Source organism: Urocitellus parryii, chromosome 10 (assembly GCF_045843805.1).
Source record: "Urocitellus parryii isolate mUroPar1 chromosome 10, mUroPar1.hap1, whole genome shotgun sequence".
Classification (NCBI taxonomy): domain Eukaryota; kingdom Metazoa; phylum Chordata; class Mammalia; order Rodentia; family Sciuridae; genus Urocitellus; species Urocitellus parryii.
Window position 1 is genome coordinate 86,584,823 of NC_135540.1, and position 14,896 is coordinate 86,599,718.

General features: G+C 33.2%; 1 protein-coding gene across 2 annotated transcripts in view; it reads right to left on the minus strand.

Moving 5' to 3' along the window:
- Positions 1-697: 697 nt before the first annotated feature.
- The window catches only part of Uso1 (USO1 vesicle transport factor), a 73,711-nt gene continuing 59,512 nt past the window's right edge, over positions 698-14,896 (minus strand). Inside the window, exons 17-24 of one of the 2 annotated variants that reach the window (XM_077803218.1) lie at positions 14,560-14,681; positions 11,188-11,326; positions 9,896-10,059; positions 9,113-9,190; positions 7,643-7,741; positions 5,988-6,095; positions 4,462-4,677; positions 698-3,934 (exon numbers count right to left, since the gene is read on the minus strand). In XM_077803218.1, the coding sequence (XP_077659344.1) occupies positions 3,845-3,934; positions 4,462-4,677; positions 5,988-6,095; positions 7,643-7,741; positions 9,113-9,190; positions 9,896-10,059; positions 11,188-11,326; positions 14,560-14,681 (1,016 nt within the window). In that variant the 3' untranslated portion in view covers positions 698-3,844. The remainder of the gene's footprint in view (positions 3,935-4,461; positions 4,678-5,987; positions 6,096-7,642; positions 7,742-9,112; positions 9,191-9,895; positions 10,060-11,187; positions 11,327-14,559; positions 14,682-14,896) is intronic. The other variant, XM_077803217.1, reaches the window with a different exon arrangement.

Below are 14,896 nucleotides of genomic sequence, written 5' to 3' on the forward strand. Positions count from 1 at the left end.
ATGCTTTCAGGGCCATAGTTTATACTGGTGTTTCATTAACTCATCTCTATGGAAAGTCCTGATACCCATAAAGCTAAAATAGGTTCACTTATTATTCTGATATCCTGACTGAACAATTCTTTCTGGAATATCTTGGTTAAACAACACTGTTGAAACTCTCCTTTGTCAGGCCCTATCTTTTCACTCATTCTAATTTTTTTTAGAGTTTAAAATTTTTTTTCCTGATAAAATTTTTTTTAGTTGTAAATGGACACAATACCTTTATTTTATTTATTTTTATGTGATGCTGAGGATCAAACCCAGTGCTTCACACATGCTAGGCACGCACTATAGACTGAGCCACAACCCGAGCCCACTCATACTCACTTTTAAAATTTACCTGCTGCTACCAGTTTGGGGTTTTGTATTTCAATTTATTTTGGAATGATTTACTGGCATTGAATTATTCCACTTATATTTTTACATAACTATAATAGCATATTTTAATATGACTATTATCAATACCCGCTTAAGAGTGACTTTTACCAGTTTTATGGTGATAGGGCCATTTAACAGTTTACTCATCACAGTTGACAAGGTATCAAAAATAGCTTTATTAAATATAACAATATTATTAATTATCAACAGCAATTATGATGATGAATAGCTCCTCTACTAGTTATTGAGGATGTACTAGTTCTGAATGCTTGTCTCTCAATTTCTGGTAGAGCAGCCAAACATTCTTTTTTAACGCCCTCAGCGTGGCATTTCTAATATTGAATTTAGAAAACCCCAAAACTACAGACCTGATTGATTTGAACAAGAATCTAGTTCACATGTAGTAATTACTACTGATAGAACAGCATTAGGGTTAAGAATATGAATTTTGAAGTTAGACTGCTGGGTTCCAAGTCCTTATACAGAAGTGAGTAGTTTTGGGTTGCCAGATTTAGCAAACTATGATAGCCAGTTAAATTTGAATTTCATTTAACAGAAATACTTAGTGTAAGTATGTCCCAAATATTGCATAATATATACTAAAATTTTTAATGATCTTAATTTCAAATTTAACTGAGCATCCTGCATTTTATCTGGCAACCATTATTTAACCTCTGTAAACTTCAATTTTCTTATTAGTTGAATGGGGATAATAGTAGTACCAACTTGATAAGGTTGTTGTGAAGACTGACTTAAAATATGTAAAATACTGACTAATGACCTTTAAATAGAACATCTCAATAAATGTTAACTACTATTATTGTAATAGTTTTATGGTAGTGTTATAAATACTTACTGGAGGTTATTTTTGGAGCTTCTGCTATCAGCTATGATGATTAGCTGGTAACAGACTGATTCTATTGCCACCAACAACAATTAAACTGGTCGAAATGCATTTAAAGTGTTTTTTTTTTAATAGATTAAGTGATTGGCAGTACAAGACTGCAATTCCCTAGAGTGAAAACAAATCAATTTTTCATCTTCCCATTTTCTGACCAGAGGTACTTTAAGACTGGACAGCAAATAAAGAAAACCCCACACAAACATGGCAATTTGTTGTTAGTGAATTAGTTTGGGGAAGCTGAGACAGCTGAATTTGTGAGTTTCTGTACTGTAGTGACAGGTGCAAAGTAGAGAACACTTCCAGAAACCCACGAGTCACCATGAGTCTTTGAGTAAACTATAAACTCTGCATGCAGAGTGAGGTTCCAAGAGGCTGGACAGGACAGTTCTTTGTCCCCGAGGAATATGCCTGGCTTAGCATTTCTGCTTCATCATTTATTGGCTGAGAAGCCTGTGGGAAGAAAATCCTCAATGCAGATGCAGTAGCGGATTCTATCCAGGCAAAAAATCATGGCTGGGGCCATGGGGTAAAGATGCCCCTTTTGGTTCCAGGATGAACTGTGCATCTGAGACTTCCTCTTTCCACTCCAGGACAATCTGAGGGCTAAGTTGCACATACCACCAGCACTGATTTTGTAGATGTTTCTTTCTGAAGGTCTTTGGTGGTGGGGGGGCACAGTGAAGCATACACTGGCTCTTTGTAACACAGTCATCTTCTTTTTTGAGACAGGTGAAGAATACTTCTCTTTCAAAAGTTTGTGCCCCATAGTGAACTGCTCAAACTATTCCCAAACCCAGAAGGCAGATGATAAATCACCAAGCAGCCCAGGCTATTTTGCCTTTGAATCCATTTCTTTAAAAGAGAATCATTACTAAGAATTCTAATGCTGAATGTAGAAGCAGACAAACCCTTCTCAAATTTCTTCCCCCACTCCCGTAGTTTCTACAACTAGTTTCTTCCCATCTTATGGAATCCTAATTGTTAGTTTGAAATAAGATTTGTGGTGAGCCGTTTCTGTGAACTGTGGCCGCCATTACAAGATGGCGCTGGTTTCCCCTGTAGTCTGTGACAAACAACTCCTTATCAGAATGAGTTGGCACGCTGTGACTTGGCACCCTATGAGAAAAGTCCACGTGGCAGCTTCGCATTGGGGCTTGAGGTGCTTTATTAAGGCTGGGAGGGGCATCCAGGGGTTAAGAAGAAAAGTATCAAGGACCTGAATAAACTGCTGAGAGAAGATTCCCGAGTTGCGTCTTCCTTGCGGGCAAGGGGTCGCGACAAAGATTGCTTTTAATGTTCAGTCATAGTAATGTACAACTAGTAACAAAAGTCTTTCCATTTACATTGAGCTCACCCTTTATTAAGAATAAAACAGGCGATGGGAATAGGAAAACAGAATGAATCAGACATAACTTTCTTATGTTCATATATGAATACATGACCAGTGAAACTCTACATCATTTATAACCACAAGAATGGGATCCTAATTAGGATAAGTTATACTCTATGTAGGTGTAATATGTCAAAATACACTCTATTATCATGTATATCTAAAAAGAACAACAAAAGAATAAAACAATTTTCTCAAAGTTTAAAAAATAAGGAACCGTGACCATGGATTAAGTGAACATAATATCTATTTTTATTACGAAAACATTAAATTTTGACAAATTGCTTCATCTGCTTTTTAAAAATCTATTATCTGACTTAAACCTACTCAGCAAAAATGCCAATAAATTATATAAATCATAGTTTGGGTCTTTTTAAAACTAGGAACATATCATTTATAATAACCAAACAATACTAAACTGAATTGTATGAGCTATTAACTTGTAATTTATCTTCCATATTTAGCTTAAAATAAAAAGAAAACCAACTGTATTAATACACTGCTGCAAAAATTTATCAGAACCTCCCTCCACATCACTGTGTCAGAACCCTTCTTTCTTCAGAGGTACAAAATACAGCCACATCAGGTGTCAAAGCACTCATTCTCTATTGCCCTCTCCTGCTCATCTTGGGAGTCACATGCCACCAAGTGCTGATAACACATGCCCAGACTATCTTGCCTTTAAGTAAATTTCCTTTCTATAAAAGGAAATCATTAGCTAAGAGCTCAAATGCTCAATTTAGAAACAATGATTCCAATCCAATACGTAAAAATCAAATGTGTTAGTATTTAAAAGCCACAAATTCTGAAAAGTAAACAACCAATGAACTAATAAGGCCAATAGCACTGCCACCACATGCCTTCAAATGGTTTTGTGTGCGCTTGAGCATTTGTCTTCACAAATTATATTTTGGGACAGATTAGATGAATTTAAATAAAATGGGTGTTCTGTAGAGAGTTTTAGGGTTTTCAACATGGGTGGCAAAATTAAAAAATACATCAATAGTTTTATTAGTCAATGTTTTCCACTTGGTTTCTAAATCTTTATTTCCTGTAGAGGCAAACCAAAACACTCTTAAGATTCCATCTTCAAAATTACAATATAATGTCTATTATTCCTAGAGATTTTAGAGTTAGATATGATCCTGGTCCTTGATACCATCTTCATTTTCATCATCCTCATCGTCTTGATCTCCAGATTCAAGTTCATCCTCTTCTTCAATCTAAAGGGAAAATATAAATTTAATACTATGGAAATCTGTTCAAACTCAGATATAATATACATGATAAATGTATACATGTATTCTGTTTTAGTAATTATAGTAGAATATACACCATCTGATGTCCTTGATTTAATGCTCAAGATTCCCTGTCATTTTTAACACAAATGAGATATATCAGTTAACTTTACTAATAAATTACATCTCCACATGCAAATCTGAACCAAACATGACAAAGATGATGGTCCACTTGGGTGCTCAGAGTCTTGTTATCACAGGAGTTATCAAATTAATTCACTTTTTAGGTCATGGTCCAAAAGAAAATAGTCTAAAGTGCTGGAAAATAAATTTAATCTGTGTCTTAAACCAACTCACTGAATAGTGAAAGAAATGTAGATAATACCTTATTCATAAATCCACATAACAATACCTATAATAAAGGAACAATTTTTCCATGCTGTGTTAAAAATTTTTTAAATGTTCACAAAGAAATATAATACAAATCATTTCTGGAAACATTTCTATCTTACTGGATGACCAAGATCCTTGAGTTTATTCTTCAATGACAATATTTTCTGATCTTGATCGGCCAACAGCACCAAGAGATCATCTTGTTCTTTTTTAGAATCTGTAACTTCCAACTGTAGTTTGTCTTTCTCATTTTGTAAAATGGCAATAGTGCTGTTTGATGAATCCAGCTGCTCTTTAATGGCAGTTCTTTCCTCAGACAGAGCTTTAACTTCATTCTAGAAAAAGGTGAAAGTCAATAATCTGAAGTTAGTATTTACTGTGCTAGATTTTTAACAAATAGTTTCTTCCTGTGACAAATCACTATGCTGGTCCAATCTGAGGCATTTAGGGGTGGGAGTTGAAGATACATGAGACTTAAAACATATACATCCAGTAACATGAGAATTTTTAGACTATTCATTGAAGATGGTTACTGTGAAAAATAGATTAATATTGAAAATGTAGTTAGCTATTCCTCAAAAAATCCTAATAAAAAAAGCAATACCAATCAGAGGAATAAACAAAGAAACAAAATATTTCACAGCAGAAGTCTGGTTACCATCAGAATTAGAACCAAAAACTCAAGTTAAAAAAAAAAAAGTTGCCAGGTGCGGTGCACGCCTGTAATCCCAGTGGCTTAGAAGATTGATGCAGGAGGATGGGGAGTTCAAACAGTGAGACCCTGTTTCTAAATAAAATACAAAATAGGGCTGGGGATGTGGCTCAGTGGTCGAGTGCCCCTTAGTTAAATCCCCAGTACCCAAAAAAGTTCACATCATAGAATTAAGTGAGAAAGAATAATAGTTTAAAATAAAATCCATGGTTTAAAAATAAAACAATATGGGGCTGGGGATGTGGCTCAAGCGGTGGCGCGCTCGCCTGGCATGCGTGCGGCCTGGGTTCGATCCTCAGCACCACATACCAACAAGGATGTTGTGTCCGCCGAGAACTAAAAAATAAATATTGGAAATTCTCTCTCTCTCTCTCTCTCTCACTCTCTCTTTAAAATAAAATAAAATAAAATAAAATAAAATAAAACAATATGATCACAATCCAAAAAGCATAATTATACTTTATTTTTCCTTTTGTATTTTTCCCTTCATGCCTTTTATTTTTTATCAGTCACCTTATTCCTTTCTGCATTTATTTATTCTGAAGTCTCTATAACAGACTATCAGAATTTAATGTTCCTGTGTTCTTCAGCCTGAATTTGGCTTGTGTATTAGCCAAGTTTGTATTCCTTACTTTGTTATTGTGATTAGATATTGATATTGACAAGAAACTTAAATATTTTCAATGAATTTTACTTTTGTTGTACATGTACATAAACTTCTATTTCAAGTATTCAATACCATCATTTGAAACAGCATTAAAAAATCTTTATGACATCTTTGGTCATCAAAACATGAATGGTAATGTTATGATAAAATTACATCCCATCAGCTTTCTTCATAAACCTAAGGATCTGAGATTAAGTGAAATAAAATCAAATGTTCTAGTGCTCATATCATACTAAACATAATAAATAGTTTTACCAAAAACCAACCTTCAATTCTTTAGTTTCTTGTAGTAATGCTGATAGTCTTCCCTCTACATCAGTAGTTTTAGAAGCTATTATAGACTCATTTTCTCCTTGTACAGGAATGGATTTTGTCTGAAAGTAGAAATTGGAAAAAAAAACAACAACTGTTTTTTGGAAGTTATAAACAGTATGAACTCTCAAAGTGGTAATTTAATCTTGTTGTTTTGAAATTTTATTTCCAACTACAGAAAATATAACTCTTCGTATATTTTTGTGCAACAAAGTACTCTTCACTGACAGAGGAGCCGTCCCCATCTGGAGCAGCATTAGATCTTATCAGAGTATGAGGAAGGCTGGGCTAATAAGCTTCCTCAAGGTCAGCCTAGAAAAGTAATTAATGAGGCAGCTCCAGTGAAGCTATAACACAATATATAATAAACAGAAATTATTTTTTCAAAGCTTTTCCCTCATAAACTTCCTGTACCATGGGTCTACATCCTGTACCATGGGTCTACGCTGTCGTTTCAGATAAGACAAATAGGTAGATGATAAATTGAGCCAAAGGACATTAATTGGCAAAATGCAAGAATTTTTTAAAGTACTATAGTAGATGCTATTAAATCAAAGTCTTAAATTCTATTCCCATAAAATACCAGGAAGTGAAGTGCTAATGCAACAAATATCTAAAAACGTGGAAATGGCTTTGGAACTAGATAATGAGTAAGAAGCTCAAAGGGTTTTGTGGTGCATATTAGTTAAAGCCTGAATTACCTCAAAGTGACTGTTGGTGTAAATATGGACATAAAAGGATTCTGGTGAGGGCTCAGAAAGAAAAGCTATAAAGAAAGCTTTTATGATCTTCAGAGATACACATGTGCTATCCTGAACAGAATGTTGAAAGAAATATGAACATTAAAGGTACTTCTGGTGAGGTCTCAGATGAAAATGAGAAACATGTGAAAATGAGAAACATGTCATTGTGAATCAGAGAAAAGGCAGTTCTTGTTATAAAGTGGAAAAGAACTTGTGCTGAATTGTGTCCTAGTGTTTTGTAAAAATATTGAACTTTAAGGTTAGAAACTTGGATATTTAGCTGAGATAAAGCCTCATTTCAACTTGCTGCCAAGAGTAAAATGTAAATGAGAGACAAATTGACAAAGGAATGGCTAGGCAAAAAGAGTCGGAACTTGAAGATTTGGAAAATTCTGCCTATCTATATTGCAAAACATAAGAAGGCATATTTTGGAAACATCAAAGTTTGGAGAACTTTTAGGGATTATATGTGTGATTAATGGAACCAATCAACCAGCTCAGCAAATACCAGAAAGAGAGATGAAGTTATCCAAAAAGCATCTGTGGAAGACCCTCTTATCTAATGGCTTGGAGTCCTATGAACTACAGGGGAAGCCAACAAGGTTTCTGATCATTTTGACTGGAGCAGGCAGAGATAGGATGTAATACTAGCAAAATAAACCATTCACTAAAAACTTGGAGAATCTTGTCTACAAAATGACTGCCTCTCTGGTCAGGAAGCCTATGTTACTAGAATTCTGGCTAATGAGTGATCTAAAGAGAAGGTGCAATCTGATGAATCTGCTTCTTTTTCATTGAGGCTGAGAAATAATATATCACTCTGTGTTTACTACCTTTCAGAGGAAAAAAAAAAAAAATTCACGTACAAATGCTTCCATTTTCTGTAACAGCTCATGCTTTTCTGTGTGTAGTCTGGTGATCTCTACAGATTGTGAGTTTAATTGAGACTTTAAAGTTGCCAGTTCCTAAGAAACAAAAGAAGTTGAATCATACCATTAAGCAGTATTAATTTCATCAAGGAAATATATGTTTACAGAAATAAATCTTAAAAAAATGATTTCCTTTCTTGACCCTACCCTCTCAAACTGGAGGTTCACTGTTCAAACACAGATAAAATAATACTACGGTGAAAATGTGTTAACTGAAAGCTTATAATAATGAACTTCCCAATGTTTTTAATCCTTTTCTTCCCTATCCCACAAAAATACAATAAAAGAAAAGCAATTAAAATGGTGGTTTTTTAACCAGGAGTTATAAGGAAATGTCCCCCACCTGGGACATTTATAATGTTTGTCACCATTGAGTAGGCAGCAGAATGCAGGCATATAAAAAAATCTTTTTTCTTGTTTTCTTTAAAATTTCTGTTAGGTGTATATGTGGTTTTTCTTTAACTCTCCTGGTTTTTTAGTCCTCAAAATGAGTTATATGGATAGTAACATTATAGATCATTTTTGTTTTCTTTTTACACAGTATTTAATGATATATATTACAATTAACAAAAGCCTATATTACTAGTTAACAAAACCATCATTTTTAAAAATGTGTATTTTTAACAATCTAAAGTTTATAAAAGAAAATTGGAAAAAATACAAAACTAAAAGATAATTTTCTTCTGTGAAAATATCACATCAAAGTTTTACTGGGTCACATAATTAAATAATAAAGTTTTTACTTGGGATTTACAAATTAAGGTTAATATGTAACCTTATATGTAATATAAAGTCATATGTAATATGTAACCTTAATATGTAATATGTATACTTAATTTCTTTACATTTTGAGACAGTTCTATAATAGGTAGACTTTCTAAAACCCAAATAGCATTATTAATCTTCCCCACACAAGCAAAACATTATGGACATACTGGAGATCTGAAAATCCTTAGTGAAGGTGATTTGAAAAATAAAAAAGACCTGATTTTAGAATCTACTCTGAAGTATGCAGACATTATAAAAATAAGTCACAATCTATGGACAGTTTCTCCTCTCTCAGACGAGTGCACTAAGGTCAGCTAGCTGACAGAGGAGGAAGTCAGTCCTGGGTTCTAATATTAGTATTGTTTGAATTTTTTAAAGAAAATTCCTTTTAATAATAAGAGGGAAATGATGGAATGAAGAAGTGAGAGAAAAGGTAACTTCAAAACAAAAACCCCCAAACAAAATCTGTTTAGTGGTGATATACTAATGAGCCTGATAATTTTCTAAGTTTTTCTTCCAATTACTACATTATTTAGTTATTACCATGAAAAAAAGTTATTTTGTTTTTCAGCTGGAGTCATCTGAGATATATGCTAGTTTACTCTTTTCCAATTCCAACTTTCTGGACAGGAAAATTACCTGTTTTAATTCTGCAATTTGTTCAGAATCTTTAGTTGAAGACTGTTCATTCATGTCAGAAGCAGTTTGGGAAGATTTCTACAAGGAAAACAGAAATGAACTATGAAATAAAAACAATTTAATGAGAAAGGAAAAAAACAAAAGCAGAACTGTACACACATAAACTCTACCTTACAAATGTTTACCCAAAACTTTCACATCAATGTTAATTTTTTTATGCAAGATAAAATTTCAACCCATATTATGACTTCTTCATAGCTAATAAGTTTATGTATTAAAAGAGTTATTTCAGGCTGGGGTTGTAGCTCAGTGGTAAGAGTGCTTGCCTTGTATGCATGAGGCCATGGGTTCCATCCTCAGCACCACATAAAAATAAAGATATTGGGTCTATCTACAACTAAAAACTATATTAAAAAAATAAATAAAAGAGTTATCTCATTTAAATTTCACAACAATGAGACAGACATTACCTCCAACAATTTATAAATTAGAAAACAAGTTTAAAGAGGTTTACTTTGCTGCTTAAATTAAATTACTTAGGAAGCACTGAAGCTTAGACAGTCTAACTTCAAAGTTCATATTCTAAAATTTTAATGTATGATACTTCGGCATAAGGGTTCCAGCAAAATAAACAGTGCTCAGGATGTAGCTCAGTGGCAGAGTGCCCACTTACCATGTATAGGCCAGGGGTTCAATCCCCAGTACTCTACAAACATAACAAAATGAATAATCAAGAGAATGAGAATTATTCTCAACTTCTTATTCATTTATATTTTTACTTACCAAATTTTCAATCAAAGAGTCTTTTTCAGCAAGTTGGGTTTGTAAAAGTTCTCGATTACTTTTTAACTCTTCTATCTCTTCTCGTAATCTACTAATTTCTTCTGGCTGAATACCATTCATCTGAGCCCCATTATTGTAAGGACCTTGATGCTGATTGTCTTTTCCTATTAGATGGAAAAAAATTTAAAAAGCTAGCATAAAATGAAAGTTTTTCATTTTTGAACCAGAAGACTGAAAATAGATTAATATGAGATTTAACTATAACTTCTTTATCTCAATTTGGCAGTAATTTTGCAATCACATCTCATCTTTGCATCTCATTTTTTATTGATAAAAATAGAGAACTAATGATACTTCCAGGGTTTCTAGCAGGAAAATACATAGTTTTGCCTAAATTGTATGATTTGGTGATTTATGATTAAGAATTAGTTTCTAATGCATTCTGTTGTCGTAAATAACAAATTAGAATAAAAAATAATTAAAAAAAAGAATTAGAGTAGTTTCAATTTCAATTCTAACAATGAATGTAAAATAAAGTCCCTTTAAAAATTCTTCCCAGAGGAATAACTTTATATATGGGCTACAATACCTGACATATTGTCCTAAATACAGGAAGAAATTTTTTTTTCCTGAAATATTTAGTCACCCTTGTATACATAAAACAAACTTCATATTTCTAAGTAACCAGCATTCCAATCACAAATATTATTAGGATAATATTATTTACAAACAGATGACTCTGACTATTTGCTAGAGACTGAACTAGAACTACATACATACAAACATACATACAAGCACACAAACACATACATAAAATTTCATTTAATTCTCAGATGACACAAATTTTACTATTTCCATTTTGCAGATGAGAAAGTTGAAAGATTAGATTAGTTATTCTCAACTGGCTATATATTAAAATCACCAAGGGAGCTTAGAATAATTATTGATGCCCAGATCCAAACCTAGACTAATCAAATCAGAAACTCCAGTGGGGTTTCAACATTTGTATGTTTTTAAAAGTTTCTCAAGATTCTAACATGCAATTGTGGTTGACAGCCAATGGGTCAGATAATCAAACAGGTATCAAGGGTCCTAGACTTCAAATTTTAAAGATCTAGTCTTAACTACACTTAGTTACCAAAACATTTTGCTTTAAAATCTGATTTACATTTTTTGTCATAATGATTAAGGTTAAAGAAAGACAAATCTAGAGAAAAAATCCTTTTGATTTGTCAAGCTCTTGAGGAGATAATGACCTGGACACAATAATGCTGATGTGTAGTTATACTTACCTAGCTGTACTTTAAGAAGATTATACTGATCCTTTTGCTGCTGAATCTGAGATGCTTGCTGTGTGACTGCTGTTTGGAGCTGTTCATTTTGACATTTTAATGTAGAAATCTGCTGCTTTAATTCCTCAAGTTGTAGATCCTGTAAAACAAAACAATTCCAACAGAATTTGTAGCTCTAAGTAGATGAACAATTTAAAATACAGAGGTCATTTGGGGTCGGTATGATAAAGTATTCCAAATACTTCCAAAATCATTCTGTAATTAAACAGTAATACATTAATAAATTAACCAAAGCCAATTAACATGCAGCAGAACTATAAGATTTCAAGCAGAGTCCAATTAATAAATATATAGCCCAGTTTACAATCTCACTGTAATTATGGGGGAAAATCATGGAAAATAAACTCCACTTTAAAGTCCATCAAAACATTTAAGAAAATTTGTACCCAAATATTTAAGAAACTTAGTATATGAAGATGTGTGTGTGTGTGTGTGTGTGTGTATATACATCAATTTTATTTTTTAATAGTAAAAGATAATCATGAACAAAACAGAAGATTAAAAAAGCTTCCAACTCTTACCACACTAATACACCTATAGTTGGAATTGGATGTATTTATTTTCTTCCAATCCATTTTTTTAAACTTGTCAGAATGAGTCCATATGTAATTTTATTAACATTTATTTTTTTATTTTCTTCTTCTTCTTCTTTTTTTTTGGCACTGGGGATTAAACCCAGGGGTACTTTACTACTGAAATACAACCTCAGCCCCTTTTAGTTTTTATTTTAAGACATGGTCTTGATAAGCTACTGTCGCTAGCCTTGAACTTGTGATCCTCCTGCTTCAGCCTCCTGAACTGCTGGGATTACAGATGTGTGCCATGATGCCTGGCTGTAACATTTAATATTTAAATGTACTATCTAATCACACTGCTAATACTTTCCCAATCGTAATTTCTTTTTGCAGGCGAGTGGAAGATTGAATCCAGGGGCGCTTAAACACTGAGCCACAACCCCGTCCCTTTTTATATTTTATTAGAGACAGGGTCTCACTGAGTTACCTAGCACCTCACTAAATTGCCGAGGCTGGCTTTGAACTTTTAATCCTCCTGCCTTGGCCTCCTGAGCCACAGGAATTGTAGGTGTGTGCCACAGCACCAGGTCCAATCATGATTTTTAGTGCTCACTTAATATCTGATCAAGTAGATGCAATATAAATTATGTTGAGTGTTTTTTATACTGATGTTGCTTTCCATTTTTCAAAATGATAAATATCATCAAAATAAATATCTTAGTTTAAGTGGCGAGAATATATAAAATTAACATTTTTAAAGATGAGTCATGATAGTAAATGTGTCAAATCATTCTTTTCTTCTTCCAAAAAAAATGTACTTTTTGGTCCCAAAAAGGCTACATATCCCATTCCAAGTATGTATGTATTTATTTATTTATGTATTTATTTATTTATCTATCATTCCAAAAATATTAAATTTATTGCCTAGAAATGACTCCACATTTCTTTTTTTTTAAATTTTTTTTAGTTGTCGAGAGATCTTTATTTTATTTATTTATTCATATGCGGTGCTGAGAATCAAATCCAGTGCCTCACACATGCTAGGCAAGCTCTCTATCACTGAACTACAACCTCACCACATGACTCCACATTTCTACCAAGACATAGATGAAAAATACTAATAACCATGGGTAGCTGATGATTCAAATTTTGATCAAGATGATTCTAGTTTATTGATTTGCTTATAAATTGAAAAGCTGAGACTGAATGCTAAAGATACCACAATATTTTCATTCTTTCTTCAAATTTCAATCTCAATAACATAGGTGGTGGGGAAGAAAATAACATGCAAGGAAGGAGATGAACTTGCCCTACATGTGCTGTCATACATGCATTTTTTATGATACTGCAACTTTAACAATTTAAATAATCTTATTTTTAAGATTTTATTGAAACACTTTCTAGAATTCCTGTCAAGGTATATTCCATGATAAAAAATTAAATAAAAATAAAAATCAAGAAACACATTATAAAGGAAAAGGTTTAAAGTGCTCAATATAATCTAAGAAGTAGAAGTTTATTAGTATCTTGAAAATGTCATCTGATGATTCCGAAAATGTAGTTTCAACTTAATTCATCGTTACCCAAATACATCAGTTTCTTCTCTTATACTAACTCACTCTGTATCATCTATTCAGTTATCCAAGATAAAAATTTAAGAATCACATTTGACCCTCTTGGCATCTTTACATCTGCCTCCAAATCTTATCACATCCTGCTTAAGTTTTTGTTCTTTAGCTTCCACATTTCTCAAGTCTATTCTCTTCATACCACATAGTATGTCTCACTAACATACATATATTTGAATTCTGTTCAACCAGTAACTAAGAGACCTGGGGCACACTGAAATTCTCTGTCTCATTTATCCTAAAGATAAAAACTACTTCCTAGGGGTGTTGTGAAAATTTAATTAAACAGTTTTTTTTTTTTTTTTTTTCTGTACCAAGGATAGAACCCAGGGGCACTTAACCATATCCCCTCCATTTTTATTTTTTGAGACAGGGTCTCGCTAAGTTGCTGAGGCTAGATTTGAACTTGCAATCTTCCTACCTCAGCTCCTCGGCTGCTAGGATTATAGGCATGTGCCACAGCTCCTGGCCAAATTAAACAGTGTTTAAAACATGCTGAATGAGCTCATAGAACACAGTAAACAAAAAAGGGTAGTCACTGGCACCATAATAGTTACCATCAGTACTCTATTTCCTACTCTACCTAATCTACCACAATAACTTGCTTCTTGGGCTCCCTCCTCCTATCTATCCTTACCTCTCAAAATTTCTTCTTTACACAGCTAATAGAGTATTCTATGTGCACACCAAGGGCACTGCAGTTAAACTTACACTGTCATCCTTACCTCTCTTCTTTATCTCTCTTTTCCCATGGCTTATTATTAGGCATCCCTCTAGGACTCAGCTTCTGATTCTACAGGCTTCTGCTCCTACCTAGCTAAGTCAGATACCTCTCAGTGCTGCCATACCTTTGATCATCTCTATTACTGGACTTCATATGCTATAATATGTATACTACAATTATTTACTTATAGATTTGTCTCCTCCTGGGATTGGTGTGGGAATATGCTGAATCATGAACCCACAATATCCTGCCAAACGTTTAGCACATATCAGGTGCTGAATTTACTGAATACTCAGATGCTTTAAAAAATAATGAATTTTACTTTCTAACTTCTCTTTCATTTGAAATCCCCTTAAATTTTTTTCCCTAAAGTAGAAAGTACCTAATAATAATAAGATGTAAGAGAATAATAAGTAATAAGAGAATACAATTCCTTAGTACTTACTTGTTCACGAATCATATTTTTGTAGTGAGTCACAATATTGTCATGCTGTTCTAAAGTTTTCTTTACCTCCTCTTCTTTCTTATCTTCTTCACTTGACTTATAAATAGCTTTAGTAATAACACCTATAAAAGAAAGCTTACTTAAAATTTGTTTTAAACTTTTTTTGTTTATTTTTATGGCGCTAGGAATGAAACCTATAATCTTACACTTGCTAAACACTCCTTGCCACTGAGCCACACTCCCAGCAATTTTAAACATTTTGTTTCTTTATTTTGGTACTGGGGATTGAATCCTGGGACATTTTACTACTGAGCCACATTCCAAGCCCTTTGTATTT